The sequence below is a fragment of the Sminthopsis crassicaudata genome, chromosome 2 (assembly GCF_048593235.1).
Source record: "Sminthopsis crassicaudata isolate SCR6 chromosome 2, ASM4859323v1, whole genome shotgun sequence".
NCBI classification, from domain to species: domain Eukaryota; kingdom Metazoa; phylum Chordata; class Mammalia; order Dasyuromorphia; family Dasyuridae; genus Sminthopsis; species Sminthopsis crassicaudata.
The window spans coordinates 110,065,891-110,092,783 of NC_133618.1; the positions used below are offsets into that span (position 1 = coordinate 110,065,891).

A 26,893-nucleotide genomic window follows, 5' to 3' on the forward strand; every position below is an offset into this window, starting at 1 on the left:
AAGTTAGAGGTCATCCAGGCTAAGTTCCTTATTGTATAAATAATGAAAGTATGGCCAAGAGACATTTCAGAATTTGCTTTAGGTCACATAGTATTGAGGGGACAGGATAGGAATTTGAATTCAATTGATATTTCTCCAAATTCAATGCTCTACCACACCATGAGTTGGGCCTTCAAATCCCTCAAAATTTTGTCCCTTCCATCACAGAATTTACCTGTGATGGAATTATTTACCCATAATTACTTCTGTCCAATCATTCTTCCTGGCTTCATTTCCTTTATTCTTATTTCCTTTTCCTCCTCACATAGCACACCAGGCACTGAGAAGTTAGAATTTAGATGTGTTAGATACACTATAATTATTAAAGAAAATGTTTTGTTATAGAAATCTTATCACATTCTTTCTATCTTTTGTCAGTTATCCTTCTGATTTCATTGTGAAATGCTCTTAATTTTACTCGAGTTTACCCAAGTCTTAAACTGATCATTCAACAACTCATTTATCCCTTACTTGATTTTCTTTCTTCACAATATCACAATATTCTTTGACCATACAAGATTTTTCAAATTAATTTATATCTACATTAATGTTGATCTTGGATGTTATATTTTTCCACGTGGAGAAGAGATCAACTATCTGCTGTCTGAGGCAAATTTATTTTTATCATGGTAGTGATTTATTTCACTTAAACTTCTATAGGAAATGATAGCACAGTTTAATTAATTTAAATAAACATTTGTTGAAAATCTACAGACAAAATAGTAGTTGTTGAAGATACAAATAAAATAAAAGCAAAGAATATCTCCCCTCAAGAAGCTAATATCTTACTGCAAGAAAGGAAGATAATGTGTATGTTGATAAGTAGGTTCCATGGCATAGTAGAAATAACCTTCGTTTTAAAGTCAAAATACCTGGAATCAAATTGTGATTATGTCATATTATGCCTAATTGTTTTTTTTAATTAATTTTATAATTATAACTTTTTTTTGACGGTACATATGCATAAGTATTTTTTTACAACATTATCCCTTGCACTCCTTTCTGTTCCAAATTTTCCTCTCCTTCCCTCCACCTCCTCCCCTAAATGGCAGGCAGCCCCATACATGTTAAATGTGTCATAGTATATCCTAGATACAATATATGTGTGCAGAACCTATTTTTTTGGTTATTGTGGTTGTTGTTGCTAAGGAAGAAATGGATTCAGAAGGTTAAAAATAACCTGGGAAGAAAAACAAAAATGCAAATAGTTTACACTCATTTCCCAATGTTCCTTCTCTGGGTGTAGCTGATTCTGTCCATCATTGATCAATTGGAATTGGATTAGCTCTTCTCTATGTTGAAGATATCCACTTCCATCAGAATACATGCTCATACAGTATTGTTGTTGAAGTGTATAATGATCTCCTAGTTCTGCTCATTTCACTCAGCATCAGTTGATGTAAGTCTCTCTAGGCCTCTCTGTATTCATCCTGTTGGTCATTTTTCATAGAACAATAATATTCCATAACATTCATATACCATCATTTACCCAACCATTCTCCAATTGATGGACATCCATTCATTTTCCAGTTTCTAGCCACCACAAAAAAAGGCTGCCACAAACATTTTGGCACATGTAGGTCCCTTTCCCTTCTTTAGTATCTCCTTGGGATATAAGCCCAGTAGTAGCACTGCTGGATCAAAGGGTATGCACAGTTTGATAACTTTTTGGGCATAATTCCAGATTGCTCTCCAGAATGGTTGGATTCTTTCAGAACTCCACCAACAATGCATCAGTGTCCCAGTTTTCCCACATCCCCTCCAACATTCATCATTATTTGTTCCTGTCATCTAAGCCAATCTGACAGGTGTGTAGTGGTATCTCAGAGTTGTCTTAATTTGCATTTCTCTGATCAATAGTGATTTGGAATACTCTTTCATATGAGTGGAAATAGTTTCATTTTCATCATCTGAAAATTGTCTGCTCATATCCTTTGACCATTTATCAATTGGAGAATGGCTTGATTTCTTTTAAATTAGAATCAATTCTCCATATATTTTGGAGATGAGGCCTTTATCAGAACCTTTAACAGTAAAAATGTTTTCCCAATTTGTTACTTCCCTTCTAATTTTGTTTGCATTAGTTTTGTTTGTACAAAAGCTTTTTAATTTGACATAATCAAAATTTTATATTTTGTGACCAATAATGATCTCTAGTTCTTTGGTCACAAATTCCTTCCTCCTCCACAAGTCTGAGAGGTAAACTATCCTATGTTCCTCTAATTTATTTATGATCTTGTTCTTTATGCCTAAATCATGGACCGATTTTGGTATTATCTTGGTATGTGGTGTTAAGTGTGGATCTACCTAATTAGTTTTAACAAGTCACTTGGCCCCTCTGGTCTCCAGTTTCCTAGACTAAAATAAAAAGGCTACATAAATTAAGCTCTAAGATTCCTTCTGGCTCTAAACCCATGATCCTATGAAGTAAGTACAAAATTTTCTATGCTTGTGTTTGTTCATTTATCCATTTCCTATTTTCAGTGTCAGTTTTTTTTTTTTTAATAGGTAAGGTAGGAGGTGTTTTAAATGCATGCCACTGTCTGCTCAAATTTATCTTTTCTTCTTAATTGTTCATTTTGATCTTTTGTTCTAAAAAGGTCAGTGCTCCAAATCACATAGACAGGTAATTTAAAAATGACTTCCAGATCAGTAACTAGCTTTTTCCTGATATGATATATCGCTCTCTGCTGCTTGTCATGTCCCAGAATATCTATAAGCTTTTGTCTATTTTGATTCCTTGATTTTTTTTCATATCCTGCCTTATGTCCATTTTTCCATTTAAATCACTAGATACTAAAGTATATATTGATAAATCATGAGGGTCTCATTGAGTTCTTGTTCAACTACTCTACCTTCTCTATCTCTGCAACAGAAGTTTTGATATGTGAGCTCTAGGTACATAGTATATTTCATGTGCCAAATACTCCCAAAATGATGTTTTTTGTTGTCTTTAGACATGTGATAAAATCAAATTCTGCCAACTCCTTTATACTCCTCCAAGAGAACCTGTGAGCCATCCTTCCACTTAGTTACAACTTCTCTATAATTCTAGTTTTATTTATAATATAAATGTCAAATTTTATATAGTTATGTTTCCTTCGGTAGAATGTAGTAGACTCACTGGTCATTGGATGGGATCTCATATTTTTAATGCCAATAGTTAAAGTAATGGTTATAGATAACCTAAAATCTGAATCCCAGAACCCACCAACCCCTTTCCTGTCATTCTAACACCATCCCTATAGAAACAAAAGAAAAGATAGAGAGAGGTGAGGGCCATTTTGTATTTTTCATTATTTTATGTGTGTCCAGTTAGCCTACTAGTGTGGAGCTTCTTAGTACTTAGCTAGGCTGATTCTTGGATAGCAGAAAGTCTGTAGTCATGATATATGAATCTTTTTCAGCAGTATCACCTACAAGAATGTTTCCCATATATGATATTAGACTAAGAATTTTATGAAGGCACAGAATTCTTGTGAAGATCAAATGGAAATATGTGTGAAGATATTGTAGTGTGTAGTGCTGTGTATGACATTATTAAAATCATTATTATTATTAACTATGTACCTGACTGCTATCTGTTTGTCTTTAAAGATAAGAAAATGCATCTCCTACTTAAGGTTAATACCTGCCTTTACTTGTTTTCACTGGAGTTTTCCATCTCAACCTAACATACTATACATGTAACTGAATAGCATCTGTTCTACCTAAGGTTCAGTGAAAAAGTGACATAATATTGATTCTTTGTTTATCAAGTATTCACTCTGGACTGACTGTGGAGGTGGGAAAATATGGAAGTGGCCTACAACTTTGTTGTTCCTGAACTTCAGACTGGACTAAAAATCCCCAAAGTCTGACTCCAGCAGTCTTAATCCCAAAGCAAGTTAGGGCCATGCACTAAGTAAAAGATCAAAACAAGAGACAAAGAAATATTTACATTCTAATCCTTTATCTGCCCTTACTTTCTGGGATGCAGCTGGCTCATTTATAAAATGGAAAGTACTTCTATTTCTATGAGGAACATGTCTTATTTTAAGCAATGATGTGAATATTAGTAACCACTGATCTCAATTCTTCTTCCCTCTTCTATGGCTCCCCCAACTAATCGCCATACTGTGTTAGAAACTGAAAAGACTTAAAATCACTTAAAACATTTTTCTCTGCTCTAATGATCTCTGAATGGCTAAGTATATAGGAATAGACTCTGTCCTGATTAAATGTTCCTTTAAATACACACATATTCAAAAAAATTTAAAAAAAAGGGTGGAAGAAGGGGACAGGTACTAATTGCACCAAGATTTTATGGCTCTCCCCCCATATTGGATAATTCAATTGACAATGCATGCAAGTTCATGCAGGTTTACTCTTCTCACTGAAGACATTTCCTTTTTAGCCAGCAGATTTTATTCTTACAATTTTAGTGATCTTGTATTAAGCAGCTTTAGAGTGATGTATCAAGCACTGGATTTGGAATTTGGGGATTTGAAGCCTGGCTTTGTCACCAAATATCTATGTGTCTTTGTGCAATTTATATTTCTCCGAACCTGAATTTTCTGATCTATAAAATAGAAATAATATCTAGCTCTTGAAATTATTGTGAGGATCAAATTATGCTTTATATGTATTTATAATGCTATAAATATAGAATATTATGTTTATGGAGAATATCCTAGACATCAGGAAGACAAATTCGAATCCTGTACCTGATACATACTAGCTGTGTGACCCTGACAAAGTTCCCTGAGTTCTCTGTTTTCCTAGGAAAATCTGTAAAACTAAAAGTATGAAGTTACTGATCTGAATCAATGGAGACATTTTTAACACCCAGAGTTCTTTTGAATGAGGAAATTGCAGATCCAGATTTTATCCCTTCCCAAAAAATTATTTTCATAAGCTGTAGCCACCTAGATGGACCCATCTAATTGGCTCCTCATCAGGGCAAGAGTCTTAGAACATAGATATAGGAAGAAAGCCTAAGCAAACTCTCCAAAAACTACAATTCTATCTTCTATTTTTAAAGTCCTATCTCTGCAGTCAAATAGCTGTATATCCTTATACAAATTTGAGCCACAATTTCTTCATCTGTTAAAAAAAAAAAAAAAACTAATACCCTAACACTATCTTCTCCAAGTTATTGTGAGGATCAAATGAAATCCAACTCAACATCTGGGATACCATTTTGTTTTACAAATAGCATGATAAATGCCTAATAATATATATTAATCCATCTGTAATATGAAGTCTCTCTTTTCAGGAAAGCTCCGCCACTGACTTTCAATTTATTTAACTTCTTAGGGAATCTGTTTCCTGGTCTATCAAAAAAGAGCATTGGATGAGGTGCACTCCAAATTCCCTTTCAGTTGTAGCATTCATTAATTCTTGACTTACTTTTCATAATCCTTCCCTTTGTCCTGACCTGCTTCAAAGTAGTTTGAACATTGGAGAACTACTAGAATTTTGAGAGTCAGATCCCTATAGATAAGCAGGTTATCAAGGCATAAATGCTAAATGAGTTTTAAGTTAAATTTCTAAATGAATTTGAAGATGTTTGAAATTTGCTTGTTTTTTTTTTTTTTTCTGTGATCAATGTTTGGTTTTTCTTCCAAAAAGAAAAATAAACATGAAGATGTATATACACCCTTTATCCAATCAAAGATTCCAGAAAAAGCAATCGATTTATAAACTGTTGAAAATGAGAGGAAATGCACAAATCATGCAGGTAAGCATAATAAACCCCAAGTTCAACAATAGAGCTGAACTTATCTTAAGAACTAGAGACTGGTTGCTCCAGGTTGCTTTGGTCCTCCCTTTAAAAAACCATTTACTCTATATAGGGATGTAAGAGCAGAGATGGATTATGGGTGTCTAGGGCAGAGAGTCCTCAGTCCTGATCTTCAGAGGTCTGGAGGCTATCTGAAGCTGGAGCATTGCTGCGAAATTTCTTTATGTCCAAAATTCTCTTCCTTTCTTGGCTCAATAGAACCTGAGTATGTTGCCCTTGAGGATAACCTGCCGAGACCCCTTGTTTAATCAAGGATATTCATCTGTCATGGGAAAACCAACTACTGATGAGACAGGGGAGAAAGACCTTGCCCTGGGCTCTCTCTTGAGATATCATTTCCTGTGCTTTTTATAGAGAAAAATAAATACATTGAGTCATCTCTAATACCCAAAAGTATAGTATGCACATTTATGCAACATATATATGTATATATAGTACTTATAAGTACTATATAGCATAAAAATGTGTATATGTATATACATATGTAGTATACATATGTATAAAAGTATGCACCTTTACTTCTGGGTATGAAATAAGTAACTTTTGGCATGTGTGAATGGATATGTGTGCACATGTATATACCTATCTGTGCACATTTTAATCTATACATCTATTTAATATATATGTGTTAATACATATTCACAAGCACTCATATATGCATATAATATATTCCCTAGAAAAATGTGATAGTATAATGACAAATGTACTACACTGTGAGAAAGAAGGCCAGGTTCCAATCATGGTTCCATCATTCTATCATTTCCTATGTGAGTGTGAAAAAGTTCTAGTCTATTTACCTTTCTGTCAAATGGAATTATCTGCCCTACCTTATCTATTTCAGAGGGTTGTTCTGAAGACAGAATGAGGTAATACATAGGAAGAACTTTACTAATATAATTTCTTATTTATGATGATTAAGCAAGAAAAACTCCTGATATTATTACCAGTAATAATTTTACTAATCTGAATAATCTGGCCAAAGGCTGAGTGAATGATTCACTTTCCCACACATACACAGCACACCCCTATAGTCAAAATAGAGAACATATGATTCTATTATTTATCTATATATCTTAATATATTATTTTTAATCCTCACCTGGAGATCCAGGCAGTAGAAACCATCCTTCCTACTCCCTCTCTTTTCCCCTTTCTGTAATGGCTTTTGTAAATTAATTGGAATATATTTATGATTGATTCATGATACAACTTTTAGGGAAATAGCTTTAGCACTATGATTGGGAAATAGAATTTCTTCTTTTATTATTGCCCACCTTCCCTTCCAGGAAAACAAAACCCCAAATTCCCTGAGATTAGCACAGGGTGATTTTTTTTTAATGTAAATTATATTTACTATAAGTTTGAGGGCCCAAAGTGAAGTTATGTGATAAGCAACTAAAGATGTTTATTCCTTTCTCTTGGCTGGGCCATAGTCAACCCAGAGATATGAGTTTTTTGCATTAGAAAAAAAAAAATTCAAGTATATATACATATACATATATATATATGTATATACATATATATATATATACATATATATATATATATGTAGTGCCTATATTGTGCCACCGAAAGCGTAGATTTGAAAACCAGAAATGTAATATGCCACATTATGTATTATTTAATGGTATGTAAATTATAAGTCAGACAGTTAGGAAAACCACACTTCAGCATTAATAAACAGCAACACTATTACTACATTAATTATGATATCCTTATGATTTAGTCCTAGAGCTTTGCATTTTGATTCTTCTTGAAAATTTATGCCATTTTGTGGATGTTAACCTTTTTTATCTTCCTTGCCTTCCCCCCCACTGCACACTCCCATTCCCCCAACCCACCCAGGGGTAATCTGTAGCAAATGGATACAGTAATACAAAGTCATAACCAGCTGCATTGTCTCTGAAGCATTAAAAATTAAAAAACAAGCAAGCAGAACCTAAAGCTCCAACATTTATTGTGTCAATGTTAAGCACAAGTTTTAAAAGACAACGTAGAATGTATAGAAACAATGGGTTGGGGGGCTCATGCTCTTTTTCCACAGTACAGGTAATTAAATTGGCTGGTTTCAAGAGGGCTTGGCTGTCACCCAAAGACAGTGATGGCCGGTAGGCCCTATAACATGGGACTGATTCACTGTTCCAATGCGATTCTGGTCTGGTGTTGTTTTTTTTTTGTTTTGTTTTGTTTGTTTGTTTGTTTATATTTTTGTTTTTTTTTTTGTTTGTTTTTTTTATTAAAAAATATAAATAAAATGGTGCTGCAGGCCCAGACGGGAAGGACTCCGCAGGACTCTGTCTTCACACGACGGCTTCTTGGAGGCTACTGTCAGAAAACATCACAAACTAGCAGGATGACGGACCACGCTCTGATGTCGGCTGGGCGGCAGGACATCCCACCCTGCCTTGGGTGGGGGGAAAGGGCATCAAATTTTCTCAGAATTTAAGGGCTCTCGAGCTTCCATCCGAAAACTGCCACACATCTTGAGCTCTCTGGGCACTACGCCGAATGGGGGTGTGTGAAGAACCTAGAAAGAGGATGGGGACAGAGAGGGGGAAAAAAAATACAGGTGTAACTTGGCCCAGCAATATTTCATTCTCTTCCTAGCCTTTTTTTTTTTTTTTTTTTTTTTTCTTAATCAATTAACCTGAATCAGCCACAAACCTGAGCTGCTGGAGTCTCAGGCTCTAATTTCAAACCCAAGCCCAACACTCTGGTCTCTGGTTGTTTCCCCCACAAAGGTAGATTTTCCCCACCCATTCTTGCCCACCCGGGGCTGAGGCTCTCCCTTTTATACCACTTCATAATCCAAATAAACTTTTTAAGACACACATGTCTGCGGGGGAACATTCTTTCCCCTTCCCTACCCACCCACCTCCAGTGGAAAAAAAATGCAGGTAACGAGACAAGTCATATGTACCCCAGTATTTTTTTTCTTTTTTCTTTTTTTTTCTTTTTTCTTTTTTTTTTTTTTTTTTTTTTTTTTTGATTGGAGGGGAAGGGGAAAAGGAAAGGAGAGTAAAGGGGGGGGGGAACAAAACAAAAAAACAAAAATAAAAATCAATGTAAAGCAGCACAACAAAAACATGGAATGTCATCAAGTTCAACGTCAAAGCAGCCAAAGATTTACAAGAGTCGGACGAATCTCTGCAGAGAAAACCAGAACCCCAAAAGGTTACCCCCAAACCTGCCTGTGGTTTCTTTGGAAAAGCGCTGTTCAATTTTGGCGGGGGGGAGGGAGAGGAGGGGAGAAAGAAGCATTGTTGAAGAGAAAGGGGAAGGGAAGAAAGGGATGGTTATTTTCTTCCTGGTTTTCTTCCCCTCCTGTGTACATTGAAGCTGCAGGACTGGGAGTCCGGATGTGCTGAGGAAGACCACCACTGTGGTATTCCAGGCCCCGTTGCCATGGTGACCCGAGGCAGGGGCTTGGGGCCTCTTCTCCCCTGACTTGGCGCTGGAGGCCCAGGGTCTAGCACTCAGCTGCTCTTGTGTATCCCCCTTGCTGAACCTCAGGGACCAGACCTGGGCCTGCTGAGTCCAACTAGGACCAGAGAACGTTGAGAATCCCACAGTAACACCTCTTTTTAAGTAGGATTCCCAGGTCCCGCTGCCCAGACACTGGTATTTGCCTCTCTTTAAGACAAGGATGTCCCAAACAATCCACTTTTGTCACTTCTCCCCCCCCCCCCCTCCCAGCCCCACCAGTATTTTACAGCCCTCACTGGAAATCAAAATACAGTTTCAGGTTGAGCACTTAACTATTTACAAGTTTATTTAGTAGCAACAAGTTCCCTGCCCAATATTAAGGCCCTACTTCAAATGAAAACATTTTATGGAAATCCCTATTTTCATCCATTTTTGCTTTTCCTGTGAAAGACATATTTTGCATGTTTCTTTTTATACTTCCCACAGGAAACTCTTTTGTCATTTTTACAGAATGAAAAAGAAATAAAATAAAATAAAACTAAAACAAACAACAACAACAACAACAAAAAGATAATTGTATCCACCATTGTGTTGTGCTTGGGCAAGGTTACACACTTCCATACAACAGCAGCAGAGCTCGGCACTTTTGCTTTCCCCTGCCCCATTAGGAAAGTAGAAATCAATTGCATTCTTGGACCATGGATAACACTGTGAAACACAGAAAGAAACCCATCCCCCTAAAGGCTGATTCAACAGCCATGTGTTTTTAGCAAATGAAACAGCAGGCTAATGAGTGCTGATAACATCAAGCAAGCACACCCAATAATCCAAGTATACAATTGGCAGCCAGAGTAAACTGTGATGTAGGCACATAATACCAAATTCAAGTCCCGTGGCCCAGTCTATTTCTTGAGAAACAGACCCATTTATTCTTTAATTGGGAGTATCTCTGTCTCAAAAGTCACCAAGGAAAATTTACTAGGTAGCTTATGTTTTGAAAGGCAGGTGGGCGGAAGCCAGTTTGGAGAATACTATCAATCTTCTCAACACTGGCAAAATTTCCACTAACTTTTAGTAGAAAGGTACCGGCCCACTCTAGAACACTTGAGACTCTGCAACAATGGCATTTAATAGAATCATAATGGATACACAGTTACACCAGACTTATCCAAAAATAACTTTTAATTACATGGATGGTGTTTAAAGACAAATAATGAAATAATCCATTTCCCTCACTTATTCTCTGTCTATCCAGGGCTTGAAGTAAGGCAGGATGAAGCTATCTAAGTTCCTTCCAGGAAGGCCTGAAAAATCCTGGCTCTTCTTAGCAGACTTTTGTCTATGGATAAGCAAAGCCATTCTACCTCCTTGCCTCTCTATTTTAGACTATTTCCAAATGGTCCTACTTCCCTTACTTTTCTCACTTCAAGCTTTATATAAGTATAACACACATTTGGGGGAAAAATAGCTATACAATGACACACATTCATTCTTCTGGGATAAACTAAAAAATTTCACATTTCTTGAGATTGCCAAGATAACTTAAAGGCCATATACTCATATGACTTCTTACAAGTCTGTTAAGTGTAGGTAGAACCACTGAGGTGAAAGGGCACGGTGTTGTTTTCAGTCCCTTTTTTAGCCTTAAAATTCAGAGGCTATCACACATCTTTTGAAGGGGAATGGAAAGTATGCCCTAAAAAAAAAAAAAAAAAAAAAAACTGTACTAAAATCAGTAGGCAATGGAATTTTTAACGAAAGCTCTTCTACCGCCATCCTCATAATATTCCTGTTCATTTAAATATCTTTTTAAGTAGAGATAAATAGCAAGGTTCATTTTGGAGAGAAGATGTTGGAAGGTCAGGGTTAGAGGGACACAATGCCTTGTAAATTCCTACAGGGATATCATTGAAATCTTTCAGAATTCTTTAAAAATACCTTTAAATGGTTTCTGTTTTTAAACACCATGCATTCATTACATCAATAGGAAATGTATAGTTTGCATTAAGATATTTGCTTACCACTTGGAATCTAACCTATATGTTCTTGTTGTTGTGTTCTTGTTAACTAATCCTTGATGCATCTATTATTGAGGCAGCTTCAGAAATAATCTCTTAAAAGAGGGCTTAAGGAAGTCAGGAGACTAGGTGAACTAAAGAAGCTGTCAGGCCTCCCACTAGATTTATTTAGCCTTGTAAAGGCGTAAATCAAACACAATTTCTCATTCATCAGAGGGTGAATCATCATTTCCATCACCACCACCACCATGATTTAGAAATTCTGAATTTGAATTAAATACATACATGTAATATTATATTAATTCAATACTACATATCAGAATGCAAACCTAATTACACTATCACATTATACATGGAGAAATTAAAATGAGTACTCTATATAAAAATCTGTTTAGCTGCAGTAACAATTTCCCATTAAAAGAGTAACAGGAATATGCAAACTTTATGGACCTCTAATAGTGGTAGAGCTGAAGTCATGTAGTCCCCAAAGAGCAAAGCATTGGTTATGATTTCTGCCTGGTCCCAACACTGTGTTCATGTCTAATACTGCCTTCTCTAAAGCATCAATGTCCTCCTTGAGCCCTAATTTTCTGACAGTTTTGAATTCATCTGTTCTCTCACCTTCCCCCCCTTTTCATCATCCAATCTCTTCCACACTAATAACCAACTGTACATCTTGCCTACTATTCCCCTTCCCATTTCTCACCCCCAAACTCTTTAGCCTTACCCCTCAAAGGGATAGATGCATCTCTTAAACAGGCTAGGGGAAAAATCATCTCCCTAATAAGATTTTCTTCCCTAAGATCAATATTACTACATCCATAGGAAGAGTGCCACCTATGAAAAGGCTAGATGGGCTGGCTAATCGGGCAACAATGACCACCACCACAAGACAACAGAACAACAGCTCTGGCTTTGGTTGCACAAAAATAAAAAAACAATGTCATATCCATCCAGTTACACTAGGAACAGCGAGACACAGTATCACAGAAGGAAATGTGTTTTAATAAAGCAAAAAGATGCTGCAACATGCAGTATTTGTAAAAAATAAATAAATAAATAAAAATACCGACAACATGCACAGACCTCTAAGAAGGGGTTAAAAAAAAGAGCTTAACGATTCCAGATTTTAAAGACAAATATATGCACAATATTTCATAAACCTGCCGGTTGTTCAAAAGATAAACGAAGGGGAGTTCCCACCTTCCATTTGCTGTCAACCAGTGAAACACCATAAACAGGTCTGTAGAGTTTTAGGGCCGGTTCGTCTGATCTCAGATCCACAGTGCAACACACTGTGCATCTTGTAAAATCAGAGGCTGTGCACGCCCCCACACCCTCAGTGGCTGCTGACAAAATAGTGGGCAGCACAGGCCGAAAATCTGGAGTTCACCTGTTGCCATTCTTAGGGTCTTGGGTGAAAGTGGTGGGAAAAGGGGAGGGGAGAAGGAAGTTAGTTTTGGTTTGACAGAGGGGCTAGCAAGGAAACTGGAGGACTGATTGCTTTCTTTTGTTCCATGTGCTCCAGATGGGGCAGGAGGAAAAGTCCCTTTCACAGACAAGACCAAAAAAAAAAAAAAAAGATTCCCAAAGGACTGCCATGTGGACAATGCCATTACAGGGGAAGATGTAAGTTTATTCCTGAATGGCTCCATTGCTACAGCAGAATGGGGGGAAGCTTCAATATTCACACAGAAAAATACATCTTCTATGCTCTGGAAAATTATTCTAGAATTGTAAAGCCTTAAAACTATTTCCCTGGATTGAAATGTCTATTCTAATATGGTACTTCTATGTTTCTTTAGGATACAACACACACGTCAAAATGCCCACAGAAAGAATCCTGAAAAAGACTGACTGGCCTTCTCTTAAAACCTGTTATTTTCTTGAAAGTAATTTACAGAGTGTGTCAAATGAGGACACAAGAAGCTTACATTGTGTACTTTAATTTTTTTTTTATTTTTTCAATAAAGGGACAAAATGGGTGTATGAACAGGTTAATGCAGACAACTGCCAAAAAAACACAGACAGTGGTTTTTCCAATAGAACTTAACAAAGACCAGAAAACAAATACAATAAAAAGCCAGGTTGTAATGACCTTTGGTCATCCAAATAAAAAAAAATAAAAACAAAGAAAAATAAAAGATCAAATTAAGTGCCTCTGTTTTGAACAGGGCACATAAGCAATAATAAATAGTGACTCCCATAGTAAAAGATAAAATTTCAAGTTACGACAAACAGCTTTCATTACAGGAATAGAAAAGGCCAATAACAAAATATTCTGCATTGCCATTTACAAAAAAGTATTGACTAAAGCGGGCTTTCTCTTTAATATGCTTTGCATATGAAATTCTTTCCAATCTAAATATAAAGCACCATTTAGTTTTTGGCAATGAAAAAAACTGCAAAACATTGTTTTTTTTTTTTTTTTCCTTTTTTTTTTTTCTTTCTTTTACTGCATATGAAGTTAAAATGCTGGAATGTAGGGTGATAGGAGAGGGACAAGAAGCACACTACATAACAAACCAACGTTATTAGCTTGCAGTACTGCATACAGTATGGCAGCAGGAAAAAAGAACAAAAAAAAGATATGTACAACCCTCTGTGACAGCCATCCGTGTGACATTCTAACAGGTTTTCGCCAAACAGCCATTAGATGGCTTCTTATCTGTATAATGTCACACTTTTTGTCTTTTTTTTTTTTTTTGAAACATACAAATAATTTGCACTATATTATCCTGCCAAATTAAAAAAATATACTGTGGCAGCCTGTGTTTTTTTTTTCCACTACCAAAAAAGGTACATTGATACCTTTTAAGAGAACAAGCAACAATTAAAAATACAAGCTTCAATATAAATACTATAGTGCCTAACACTAGGTGAACATTTAATTCAAATACCATTCTAGAAATACAGAAAAAAGACCATAAATGTGTTTTAGCATAGGAATCAACATGAGTGTGCATTTTCCTATATTTAAGTACTATATAATCTTAAACCTTTCCCCAATGTATGCTTTATACAACCTGAAGAGCGGTGTATATCCAAGGCATAAAATTTCCACTACCATTTTTAAATGGATAACAAGTCTTGTAACACCACCAAGACAATGGAACCCTAAATGCAGTTCCCCCCTAAACATAATGAAGTGTTTTTTTTTTAAAAAAATTTCTTAACATTTATATTTAAAAAAGTTTTGTACAAAAATCCTTGCACTGTAGAAGCGAAAGCAATCATTCATTTCTATGTTAAGTGTTTTCTGTTTCCATTCACAGCGCTGCAATGTTGCGTCCAAGTAAGTAAGCTCATTAGTCAAGTAAATGGCTGGCAAAGTTTTTTTTTTTGTTTTGTTTTTTTTGTTTGTTTTTTTTTTTATTTTTTGTTTTGTTTTTAATGCTCATCAATGAGATTGTGTTCAATTTTTTTTTTTCAGCATTCTTGCAACTTTTCCCTTAAGTATAGACCTGTAAACTGGGAAAATTGTACAGTGCACTTAATTGTCCTAACTGAGCAGTCTTATTTTTATACTCAACCTCTGTATCTCTGATTAGAGAAAAGATACAGGCACATCACAGGCAGAGTCAAGTGCTATTTGAACACCAACTGGGGCGGATGCTAGCTTAATTAAAAAAAAAAAAATGAATCCTGTTCCATGTTAACACAAATAGCACACAGTGTATGAAAAAGAAATGAAGTACAACTTTTAGGGAGCACAGACATACATACTGCTACTCTTAAAATTCTTTCTCTCTTTTATTTTAGAATGTCACATTTAAAAGCAAGTCTTAAAAGTTCATAGTTAATCATCATTGTATCAATATTAGCTTATACACCTGTTCTAGTTTAAAATGGCAAACAGTACCACATTGTGCTAATGATCACAATTATTTTTTGTTTTTCTGTTACACTCTGTAAAATCTTATTGCCAGCCTTTTTTTTTTTTTTTATATGGGTACACAAGGTCTTAAAGTTTATAATCTGATTGTCAGCTTGACAATCAAGTGGATCTGGATTTATTTGTTTTGGTGCCAGAATCAATAAAAGATATTATTAAAAGTAAATATCTTCATAAAATGAATTTCCTTACTAGTGTATTTAATCATGTTCCAGGGCTTTTGCACGTTTCACATTCAATTTAATCATTGATTAAAAAAAATAAAACTTTGGGCAAAAAATCCCATTTCTTTTAAGCTCTCACCAGGAGCAAAATAGCTTTTATACTGCTATAATCAGTTTTGTTTTGTTTTGTTTTGTTTATTTAAATTAAACTAAAGGGAGAATGATGATTAACTAGGACATATTGAGTCATATTTTTAGGTAGCCATTGTTGTGAGAAATACAATATAGAATTCATTTGCTAGGTTCTAAAGATTTATCACCTTACCCAATGTTGAATTAAGCTACAAGTTTATAACAAGTAGGAAGAACCATCAACATGGTTTCAATAGATTCAAGGCACTCATATTTTTAAAACCAAATGATAGTACAAATTTGCGTTTTATCTTTTTTTTCTTAATTTATCCATTCAAGGCCTTTTTTTCCCCTATCCAATTGATACATTTAACCCTTTAGAGACAGACATCTAGCTAATACAGCAATTTTTTTTTCAGTGCTATCCATCCTGTCCATAGAGGGTTAATCCAAAGACTGTCTTTTCCTCCACACATTATAAAACAAAACTGTACATGATATGTATTACAGAAGTTATGCAGCATGGTTTTTTTTTTTCTCTCTCTCTCTCTCTCTCTTTTTTTTCTCTCTCTCTTAGAACGGAACTGGAAACAGCAACATGTTTGCTCAGCAACTAATCAGGGACAATTTAAAATAGCCATAACATACCATACATGCTGTCTAAGTCAAAATAAAAAAATAAAAAAAAACATACACAACATGTAAATTATTGCACAAGAGAAAGGCTCAAAGTTTGCGTAAAATGCAATAGTATTGCCCCGATAGAGATCATGCATTCAAACGGTGAGAACATAAAGGAAAAAAAAAAGGGAAAAAAAAGGAAAAAAAAAAAAGGAAAAAAAAAACAGGTGTGCTGGTGACAAGCACTTTTCTGTATATTCTTAGCTTCCGTTATTTTTTGTTTGTTTGTTTTAAATCACAAGGGACTAGAAAAAATTCTACTGGAGATGGGAGGGGGGGTTGCAGGTGGTGGGGCGAAGGGGGCAAAAAGAGGGGGTGGGTTTGGGTAGGGGAGTGGGGGGCAGGGTATGAATATACCTCTATTCAGTTTTTATATCATTATTCAACACTCGATCACTGTGCCATTTTTTCATGTGTTTCTCCAGGGTACTGTACACGCTAAAAGGCATCTTACAAATTTCACATTTGTAAACGTCCTTCCCCACCTGGCCATGCGTTTTCATGTGCCTGGTGAGTTTGCTACTCTGCGCACAGGCATAGTTGCACAGCTCGCATTTATAAGGCCTTTCGCCCGTGTGGCTTCTCCTGTGGACAGTGAGATTGCTACAGTTCTTGAAGACTTTCCCACAGTACTCACAAGTGTCGCTGCGTCTGCCCTCTTTTGAGCTGGGCCTGCCAGGGCCCGGGCCACTAATATGCGGAGTGCTCCCACCGCTTCCCGTGCCGCTGCGGCCCGAAATGCCTCCGTCCATCTCCCCGGGTGGCGTGGAGAAGCGCAAGCTGCCGTTCTCCGACGAGTGCTCTGAGGACGAGGCAAAAGGCGATTGTCTGGAGTCTCCGAAGTTGAGGAAGGGGTCTTTGAGCTGCCGGGACGCCGCGTAGCCGGCGAGCCACTGGGAGTAAACGTTTTCGGTGTTGGGCATCGCGGTGGCGGGCAGGTCGAACTCCTTCTCGAGCTTAATGCGCTTGGAGAAAGGGCTCAGCGAGCTGGGGCTGCCCAGGAGCAGCTTTTTAGACAGGCCCCCCGACGCCGACTCTCCCGGGGAGCAGCCGCGTCCGTTGACCGTGCCATCGTCTATGCGGTCGGATTCGCCCGCGACTGAGTCTTCGTCGCAAGTGTCCCTGTGCACCTCGGCCTCGGACAGGTGGCCTCGCTTATGCTTCTCGCCCAGGACCTGGTGGAAGGCTTCGCTGAAGTGCTGCATGGAGCTCAGCACCATGCCTTGCATCACGTCGGGGATGGAACGGTTCTCCTCGCCAGCCCGGGAGTTGTTCTCGTGGTGGCGGGCTGCCTCCAGGCTGAGGCCGAAGCCGTAGTCCACCCTCTCGCTCTCCGTCAGGTCCTCCTCCTCCTCTTCCTCCTCTTCTTCCTCTTCCTCGTCGTCCTCTTCTTCCTCCTCGTCCCCGTTCTCCGGGATCATGTTGGGGTCGTTCTCGCTCTTGAACTTGGCCACCACCGACTTGAGGGCGCTGCTGGCGCTGCCCACCAGGTCGCTGGTCCCGGGCTCCGGGGAGCTGGCGGTGGACAGGCCGTCGTCGGACTTGACCGTCATGGGGGACGACTTGTGCATGTGGGTCTTCATGTGGCGCTTGAGCTTGCTGGCCTGGGTGCACGCATGGTCGCAGAGGTTGCACTTGTAGGGCTTCTCGCCCGTGTGGCTCCGCCGGTGCACTACCAGGTTGCTCTGGAATTTGAATGTCTTCCCGCAGAACTCGCAGGACTTGGACTTGACTGGGGCCTGGGAGGGAGGAGGGGCAGACTGTAGAGGAGGGAGGGGGGGCGTAGCTAGAAAGGGCGGCTTGCTACCTGGCTGGAATGGCTGCAGTAACCTTTGCATAGGGCTGGGCCGGCTTGGGGACAGCGGTGGGCTAGACGTGTTCCCTGCCAACTCTCTAAGTCTCCTAGAGAAATCCATAGCGGGAGGCTCCATAGCCATAGGATTCAACCGCAACACCCTGTCAAAGGCACTCGGGTGGTGGGTGGCCAGGGCCATTTCTTCTGCCCCTAGGCGCTCTATGCGATGGGGATCCAAATGATGTCTCGGTGGAGGACTAAACAAAGGGGGGGTGGGTGGAAAGCGCCCTTCGCCGAGACCCGAAGCCTCTCTCGATACCGATCCTGGTATTCTTAGCAGGTTAAAGGGGTTACTGTCTGCAATATGAATCCCATGAAGTGGTGGCTGGGAACACTCTGCACCTAGTCCTGAAGGGATACCAACCCGCGGGGTCAGGGGACTTCCGTGTTCGCTTTCTAAGTAGATTCTTAATCCGTGAGTGTTCTGTGCGTGTTGCAAGAGAAACCATGCACTGGTGAATGGCTGTTTGCAAGTTGTACATGTGTAGCTGCTGGGCTCATCTTTACCTGCAAAATAATACAACAGGTACATAAAAGTTTAATCACGAAGTCGTGGATTAGCAATCGATTATTTCTGTTGCATTCCTATTCTGTCCCGCCTCCCCACACCTCAGCTCCTCCATCTCTCCCCCTTTTACACTCTGGTTGTCTGGGAGGTTGGAAAGCCCAGACTAAGAAGTAGGAAAGGTGAGGGGACTGGGTCCTTTAGGTAATCACCACCTTTGGAGAGTATTCGTAACATTATACCCTGGATGCATTCTGCTAACTAGATGGTATTGCTTTAGATCTTAGAATCATAGGTTTGAGAGCTGGAAGTGACCTTAGAAGGCATGGAGTCCAAGTCTATCATTTTTACAGATAAGGAAACTGAGGTCCAGAGAAGTTAAATACTTGTCTAGGGTCACACAGCTAGTAAGTGTCCGAGGTGGGATTTGCACTCAGGTCTTCCTGACTCCAAGTCCAACTCTCTCTACACTACAGGCTGCCCCTCTAGACCTCTGTTTCCTTCACTTGTAAGTGACTGGGTTGGACCTGATGATCAATAAGGATCCAAATTACCTTCTTCCCTCTACACTTCAGCAATTCTGTCTCCTGAAGCAATGAGCTCTCTAAAGAGATAATCATTTCTTTCTAAGATTCAATGAAGACAGAAGACACTGTGCTCTAGAAATGCTCTTTTTCATTTTACAATTTCAAAATAAGCAAATTTCTGATATTATTTAAATTAAAATACTGTCTTTAGTCTAAAATATGGTCATAATGCCCCCTGTAGGTAATGTGAGCACTTAAGTATAGACCAGTAATTTCCAAGTATAATTTTTCAGCACCCTCAGGGTACCTATGGTTATTTTCTCAAGGGGATCTCATAAAATCTTCAGTATACAATAGTGAATACCACACCACACCCATTCTTAGGATGTATGGGTAAGGGGCACTTCACAAAAACAAATGAGAAATGATAAGATGTCAAAATTTCCCAAAGCATAGATGTATATATGTATGTATGTGGGTATGTATATGAAGGAATACATACCAGTCCCAAGTTGAAGGAACAGTGAGTTTACATCAGCCTGCTCCATCATAGGCAGCAAGCTGAGAAATGCTACACTATCCTCCTCCTCCTCATTATTTTGAGTGGCTAACAACGTGAACTAAATTATACAACATCGCGTGCCCTCAGCTGAGATTCAGCTCCAGTTGAGAAAGAAACAGTTCAGCTAGTCAACTCTCTGGCCAGTAGCCAAGCAGCCTGGATAGAAGCCCTATTTTAGTCACATTATTTCTCTTACGCTGAAAAGAGCCGGAGAATGGTAAATGCCACTTTGGGAAACAGCTAGCCAAATTGATTTCACCATCGTTTACTTTGAGAGGTAACCAAAAATGCTCCAAGGGAGCCACCAAATCACTGGATGGTCAAGCCTACCAATTGTGACATTCAAAGGGCACAAACATAGATGGCAGGATGGTAAGAATGAGGAAAAAAGATAACTTATGAAGACTTCCAGGGGAAAAAAAAGTTGCATAAATTATAATGGAAGAAAATCTACCTTTCCTCTCCTTGAACAAGTGGCTAGAATATTTCATATCAAATTCCCAGTTAGCATTTTTCAATAAGTTCTGATAAATGGAAATAACATCACTGGGGTAAAGAGGGGAAATGAGGAATTAATCAGTTTGATGATTCCCTCCATTTAGTGATTCAGAAATAAAAGCTAGTGAGTTCTGCTCAGGAGCCAGACACCAGTATTCCAAAACAAGTCAGGCTTGCTAGACTTGCTTGACTACATAATGGACTCCTGGCCTTGACCTTGTAATTTACTTTACAATGCATTTATAATCTCACTCAATATATCCCACTTCTGGGCAAATCTCTTTAACAAGATTAGATGATAAGATACCAAAATTAGGTTTCAAACATTTGCCTAATGTGGGGGAAAAAAAAAAAAAAAAAAAGGCAGAGAGATTTTGAAAGAAAATGCTGACATTAGGGTCACATTATCTGCCTGTTTTTTGTTTGCCTTCTCTCTTCAAAGGGAAATAAAAGGCATCACTGAGATTATTTTCATAAATTTGTTGTTGTTGTTGTTGTTGAACAATGATTTGGGAACCAGACAGGTAAAAAAAAAAAACTATCTAGTCTTAGCTTACGTGACCCAATATGGCTTTATCCTTTGCCTCTAGATCTCTTTCTTTTTTATTATCACATAGTTAGCCTGACAATCCGAATTGAGGAAGTAAAAAAGGAAATTTTAACTGCCTGTAAGCAGTCACTTAACACTTTCATCCCTTCAAAAGCCTTAAAATAATATTTAACCTCACATTCCTCTGCTAAAATCAAGATTGAAATGAAAAATGCATTATAATGGTTTTGCATGTGTCTTAATACAGCCTCTATAATAAATATCTAAATCCCTGGGAACAGAGTGACTTAAGGATGTTCATTTATGTGCTTCAAAAAAAAAAAAAAAGGTTAAATGTGAAAACTTCATTCTACTTGCTGCTACTGCTAAGAAAGAAGGAAGGAAGGAAGAAAGAAAGAAAGAAAGGGAGGGAGGGAGGGAGGGAGGGAGGAAGGAAGGAAGGAAGGAAGGAAGGAAGGAAGGAAGGAAGGAAGGAAGGAAGGAAGGAAGGAAGAAAGAAAGAAAGAAAGAAAGAAAGAAAGAAAGAAAGAAAGAAAGAAAGAAAGAAAGAAAGAAAGAAAGAAAGAAAGAAAGAAAGAAAGAAAGAAAGAAAGAAAGAAAGAAAGAAAGAAAGAAAGAAAGAAAGAAAGAAAGAAAGAGAAGGAAGGGAAGGAAGGGAAAGAAGGAAGAAAGGAAGGGAAAGAAGGAAGAAAGGAAGGGAAAGAAGGAAGGAAGGAAGGAAGGAAGGAAGGAAGGAAGGAAGGAAGGAAGGAAGGAAGGAAGGAAGGAAGGAAGGAAGGAAGGAAGGAAGGAAGGAAGGAAGGAAGGGAAAGAAGAAGAAGGAAGGAAGGAAGGAAGGAAGGAAGGAAGGAGAAGGAAAGGAGGAAGGAAGGAAGGAAGGAAGGAAGGAAGGAAGAAGGAAGGAAGGAAGAAGGAAGGAAGAAAGGAAGGAAGGAAAAAGGAAGGAAGGAAGGAAAGAAGGAAAAAAGGAAGGAAGGAAGGAGAAGGGAAGGGAAGGAAGGGAAGGAAAGGAAAAGGAAAGGAAAGGAAAGGAAAGGAAAGGAAAGGAAAGGAAAGGAAAGGAAAGGAAAGGGAAAGGAAAGGAAAGGAAAGGAAAGGAAAGGAAAGGAAAGGAAAGGAAAGAAAGGAAAGGAAAGGAAAGGAAAGGAAAGGAAAGGAAAGATAGGAAAGGAAAGGAAAGGAAAGGAAAGGAAAGGAAAGGAAAGGAAAGGAAGAAAGGAAAGAAGGAAAGGAAAGGAAAGGAAAGGAAGAGAAAGGAAAAGGAAAGGAAAGGAAAGGAAAAGGAAAGGGAAAAGGAAAGGAAAGGAAAGGAAAGGAAAGGAAAGGAAAGGAAAGGAAAGGAAAGGAAAGGAAAGGAAAGGAAAGGAAAGGAAAGGAAAGGAAAGGAAAAACAATGCAGAGTAAGCTATGTGATCAGGCTACAGTATGCTAACAATGTAACGCTCCCCTCCCTTCTCTCTCTCATACATTAGGTCAGAGAAAATGGCATTTTATCTTATAATGAGCATACAACATACAGTTTTCACTATCACATTTTAGTATTCCCATCAACTAAATATTCTAGATCATGAGGGCAGCTAGTGTAATCATAATGTCAATGAGAAGGGCTGTTACGATTGAGACTAAAGATTACATGGAAAGAGCTGCTTTGAAACTGGTAATTATTACCAGTCCACTAATAGCAAATGATGCATTACAGTTTTGCCATATAATCTGTATTTCACTCAGCTCATGCCAGTGCAGCACATTACATTACGGTGCTCACCAATTCTAAATTCCTAAACTACAGTCATCAATAAATGTGTTACTTGCCTTAATTTGCAAAATTACTTTGTTCATAACATCTTCCACGGTTTAGAAAGACCAGAATTGATTTCCTGCGTGGCAAAATTAGGGCTACATTGATTTACTGACGTGTAAAATATAATAATATTCTTCATTTACTCTGATGAAAATCAACTCCTCCGTTCAAGGCTGATCATTTTGGGGGGATTTAGAGTATGTGTGTGTGTACATCCTTGTCTGCCCTGACCCAAAAGCTCTAGGAGGCCTAGCAGTCAAAGGGTTAAAGTCAGCTAATGACTCATACCTCCTGATTTTTAAGAAACAACAAAAAGAAGAAACATCATTTCCAATTTATCTAAGCACTTGATTTCTAAAGCTAATGATCTACTATACTTCCTACCCAACATTAACTTCCAGTCTAAAGCCCGTATTCTGTTCTGACCCCCCCACCTAGACATTTGAGGGTTTAATTGGAAAAAGCTGGGAGTGACTGGAAGGAGGCAAAAGGGAGAAGGGTCATTAGCTCTTGAGAACTGAACAGGGTAGAAACTGGTGTTCCTAGAGAGCTCCCTCTGAGAAATTCAATCATCTTGATCCCTACATATCTCTCAGTCTGCTGCCCCCCAACAAATATTGCTTTATATGGGAAAGTTAGGTGGTGATTGTGGACATCAGCACCAACCCTCTTATTAGGAAGAGAGTTTTTAATCTCAGGCTTCTGAGTTTCCCACCCTCTAAACCAAAGCCAGTACCCACAGAAAAGTCATGGGAGCAAAAGACATAGGGAGAGAGAAAAATATTCTCTATTTCCCTTTATTAATCTAACTCCAATCACAACCATCACTGTTATATCTAAAAAAAATTTTTCTCTTTCTTTTCTAGAACTACCAAGAGCACTGGGTTTTGAGCCAAAAAAACCTGGTTTCCAACCTAAACTCTGGCACATAAAACTTGAGCAAGCCACTTAAAATCTCTGGGCCTCAGTTTAATCTTCTGTAAAGGTAGAAGGGGTGGTGGTCTAAATTATCTCTAAGATCCCTTCCAGCTTGAAATCAATGACCTATGAACTTGAATCCTTCTGAAAGCCCAGGATGAACTTGGAGCCCCCAAGTAAAATTAGAAGGTATCTCTAAGAGCCGACAGACTGTCATGTAGAGACTCGAAAATCAGTCCAACCCCTAAATTCCTTGCTATCTGTGACCTAATCCATGGTCTGGAATGGGGGAAGGGGAAAGAAAGGGGTGTTATGGAACAGACAAGATGCCTTAACCCCTGCACCACCACCCAGCCCTCAGGACTGGAGACTTATGAAATGTAGACAATCACTCTTTGTTACCTGGGATTACCTAGCAGTTAAAAAAAAAAAAAAATTAATAAACAACTGACTTTGAATTTGCCATGGGGTGGAGGCCTTGTAGACACCTTTCTAGAGCTAATGAATCCAGCTTCTTCCCACTTAGGAATACTTCCTTCTTCTGGATTTTTCCTTTCCTTTCTCTTTCATTCCTTTCCTATGATCTTTTCCTTTTCCCCATTCCACCAGTAAGATATGTTTTGTTTGTTTTCATAATGAAAATACTTTCCTTAGGTAAAGATTAGAGAATACACCTTCAGGTTTTTCTTTTAGGTCTGCTTTTGTGTTTCAGGTGGGATTTTCCTGGTTTTAGCCATGACTCATTCCATTTATTCCTACTCACATAAGCAAATTGCTTTAACTCCTAAAGCATATTCTTTCAAATTCATTTTTCCTGAACCCGCAGCTCTTAAAATTCTATAATTCTGTCCCAAATTTTATGAAAAGTCCTCTAATATAAAAATTGACATTGTTTCTTTACTCAGAAGGAGTTTGGGGAGAATGCTGAATTTAGTCTGATGGCCAGGACACAGTCAATATAATTCTAAGTCTGGGAGGGGAAAAAATTAACAAATAGAATACATATATAAAATTGGTTTCACTTCATTTGATTCAATAAAATAATTAAAGGCATCCACTTCTCTTTAGCATGAGAGTATCTAGAGTGTCTGTGTCCCATTTGGGCTTGCTAAAATTTGTTGGCCATGGAGTGAGTTCAAATTTCTTAAGAGGCAACAAGAGTTGACCTCTAGCCACATAATACACCCTGTGAGCCCACAGGCATGTCCACCAGTCACTGGCCCTGGAGCCAGACAAGAAGCTGGGGAGGAGGCCAGCAGGGAAAAGTAGCCGTCAGCTCTACTTAGGAAAGAAAGAAAAAAAAATCAGGGCGGGTGGGGGGAACCCATTCCGATGCTGAGCAGAGTGGTTGTTGAGATGCCAAGTGAGTAATGGAATAATATGCATGTGGGTGCCAATCTATTTTGGAAGTGCCTTCCTTCAGGACTTAAAAAGCAAGAGTGATTTCCAGAAATTCTCATCTTGACACACATGGACATTTGTAGAAGAAATAACGCTGAACTTACAAATACCCTGTGGGGCGTATTCTGCACTCATCCCGGGTGTGGGAATAAGAGCTCCATGTGCAGAACGAGGGGAAGAGAGTCCCCTCCAGTGCAGAAGTTTATCTGTGGAAGAAACCCAAAATAAAATACTCGAGCTACATATCACACATCACATTTCATTGCATTGTATTAACATTGGTAGAACAGCCTTGCAGATAGTCAATTGGCCCAACCAAAGACAGCAATCTTTTTTTTTTTTAAAGATTGAATTATTTATAGATTACTTTCACTTATTTAAATTGTTTTTATTCTTTCAGATAGAAGTCAATGGAATTGGTATAAAAGCATATCTTTGAAATATTAGATTGATGTATAATCAGAAGTTTGGAAAGGGGGAATAATAAGCAGATTGAAAAATTTAGGAACTTATCTGCAAGGCTGGTTTACATGCATACATTTCTCTTTACTAGTTGCAGAAAGGCCATGCCAAAACAAATTAAAACAACCACCCATAACCATGATGCTTAGAGATGGTTAGAGAGTAGTTTGGTCTTAAATTTTTTTTTTTAAACAGGCGATCCCACTGTCCTCAATCCACCCTCCCCAACCCCCCAACTCTCCCCAACCTTCATTTCATGCAGCAATCAAGATGGGTCCCCATTCAAAAAGGAAAGCTGAATATTCAAGGACTTTGAATTAGGGCATGTGTACTTTAGGTTTCCATCAAGTGAGCTCCTCCTGAATGTGTCTCCCCTCTCACACTATTGGAAAAGAGGGATTCCCTAGAAGTAGGCAAATTTGAATGAATTTTGGCCAGATGCACACCCCCTATCTCTCTTCTCCCTCCTCCTCATAAAGACTTATATGTGAAATGACAGCAAAGGACATTCCAATAATCAAAGCATCTAGGAGTAGTGACCACCTAAGCCATTCAGTTTCCTTCTGCAGAGCCAACTCCTAAACTCCAACTCCATTGCACCCTGCTGATGGACAGTAGCATCCAACACCAATAAATACAAATCTAGCCATTGTAGTAGGCATTTCCTGCTTGGACATTGAGATTTTTCTGAGAAATTTTGAAAGGTTTGGCTTATGTAACGCTAAGGATTATAGAGGTCATCTGGAAAGTTACTCGTTTTGCTAAGTTCACTGTCAGCTAATCAGCCATTTGGATGGTCAAATATAAGATAGAATGGAGAATAGTAGTGGATGATACTAAACTTTCCTTGGTAGCTTCAGCTTTTGTTATGATTGGGTGGGTTGAGGGAGGGAGGAGAGGGAAAAAAAGAAAACAGACTTTGAGTAAATAGTATGTGTTTTCCGTTAGCTTAATATTAAGAACACTTAAAAGTGTTGTTGTTATGCTTTGAGATGGCAGGTCTCAAGTGTAAAATACATCCTGTTCTCCTTATAAAGACTGCCCTGCCAAGTACAGCCAGGGCAGACAGGACAAGGTTTTCTTTCATTAGGAGCTGGGCCTGTTACAATAGCGTGTTACTCGGTAAGCTTCTGCACAGACCACATAAATCTTTTGTTACCAGGACGTTAACAGGAGACTGTTGTTGAGACTTGAATATAAGAGGACTATCTATATCTGTGTATACACACACATACACACACATACACACACACACACACACACACACACACACACACACACACACACATATATATAACATAAATACACACACAGAGTTCTTTCTCACTCTCTGACTGGGAAAAACCCAAAAAGGTATGTCTTATTTTATATCAAAAGAATTGCTGATTGAGGTATGATGAATTAAAGATTTACTAATGGAGTTTTTCAACAAGGAATCCAAGGATATTTTTAGCACTTATATTCATTTTAGATTAAAAAAAATGCTGCTATTTCTGAAATACCTTTCTTAGGAAATCTACATATTTTAAAATAACTCTGTGATCCTCAAATTAAAAAAACAGCTAGATATAATCTAATCCCAGGTTTCCTGACTTGTAAATCCATGGGATTAAGTATCCCGATGTATTGCATTAGAAATCTACAAGAATTTATTAATATGATCTTCTTAATCTTG

The 26,893-nt window shown here is 38.3% G+C and overlaps 1 protein-coding gene across 11 annotated transcripts in view; it reads right to left on the minus strand.

Moving 5' to 3' along the window:
• Window positions 1-7,763: 7,763 nt before the first annotated feature.
• Window positions 7,764-26,893, minus strand: part of BCL11A (BCL11 transcription factor A) — a 123,030-nt gene continuing 103,900 nt past the window's right edge. For 4 of the 11 annotated variants that reach the window (XM_074286985.1, XM_074286989.1, XM_074286988.1 and 1 more), the window contains 3 exons: window positions 24,861-24,962; window positions 16,497-18,501; window positions 7,764-8,350 (listed from right to left, as the gene is read on the minus strand). In XM_074286985.1, coding sequence (XP_074143086.1) covers window positions 16,499-18,501; window positions 24,861-24,962 — 2,105 coding nt within the window. In that variant the 3' untranslated portion in view covers window positions 7,764-8,350; window positions 16,497-16,498. The remainder of the gene's footprint in view (window positions 8,351-16,496; window positions 18,502-24,860; window positions 24,963-26,893) is intronic. The other 7 variants (XM_074286994.1, XM_074286992.1, XM_074286986.1 and 4 more) reach the window with 7 other exon arrangements.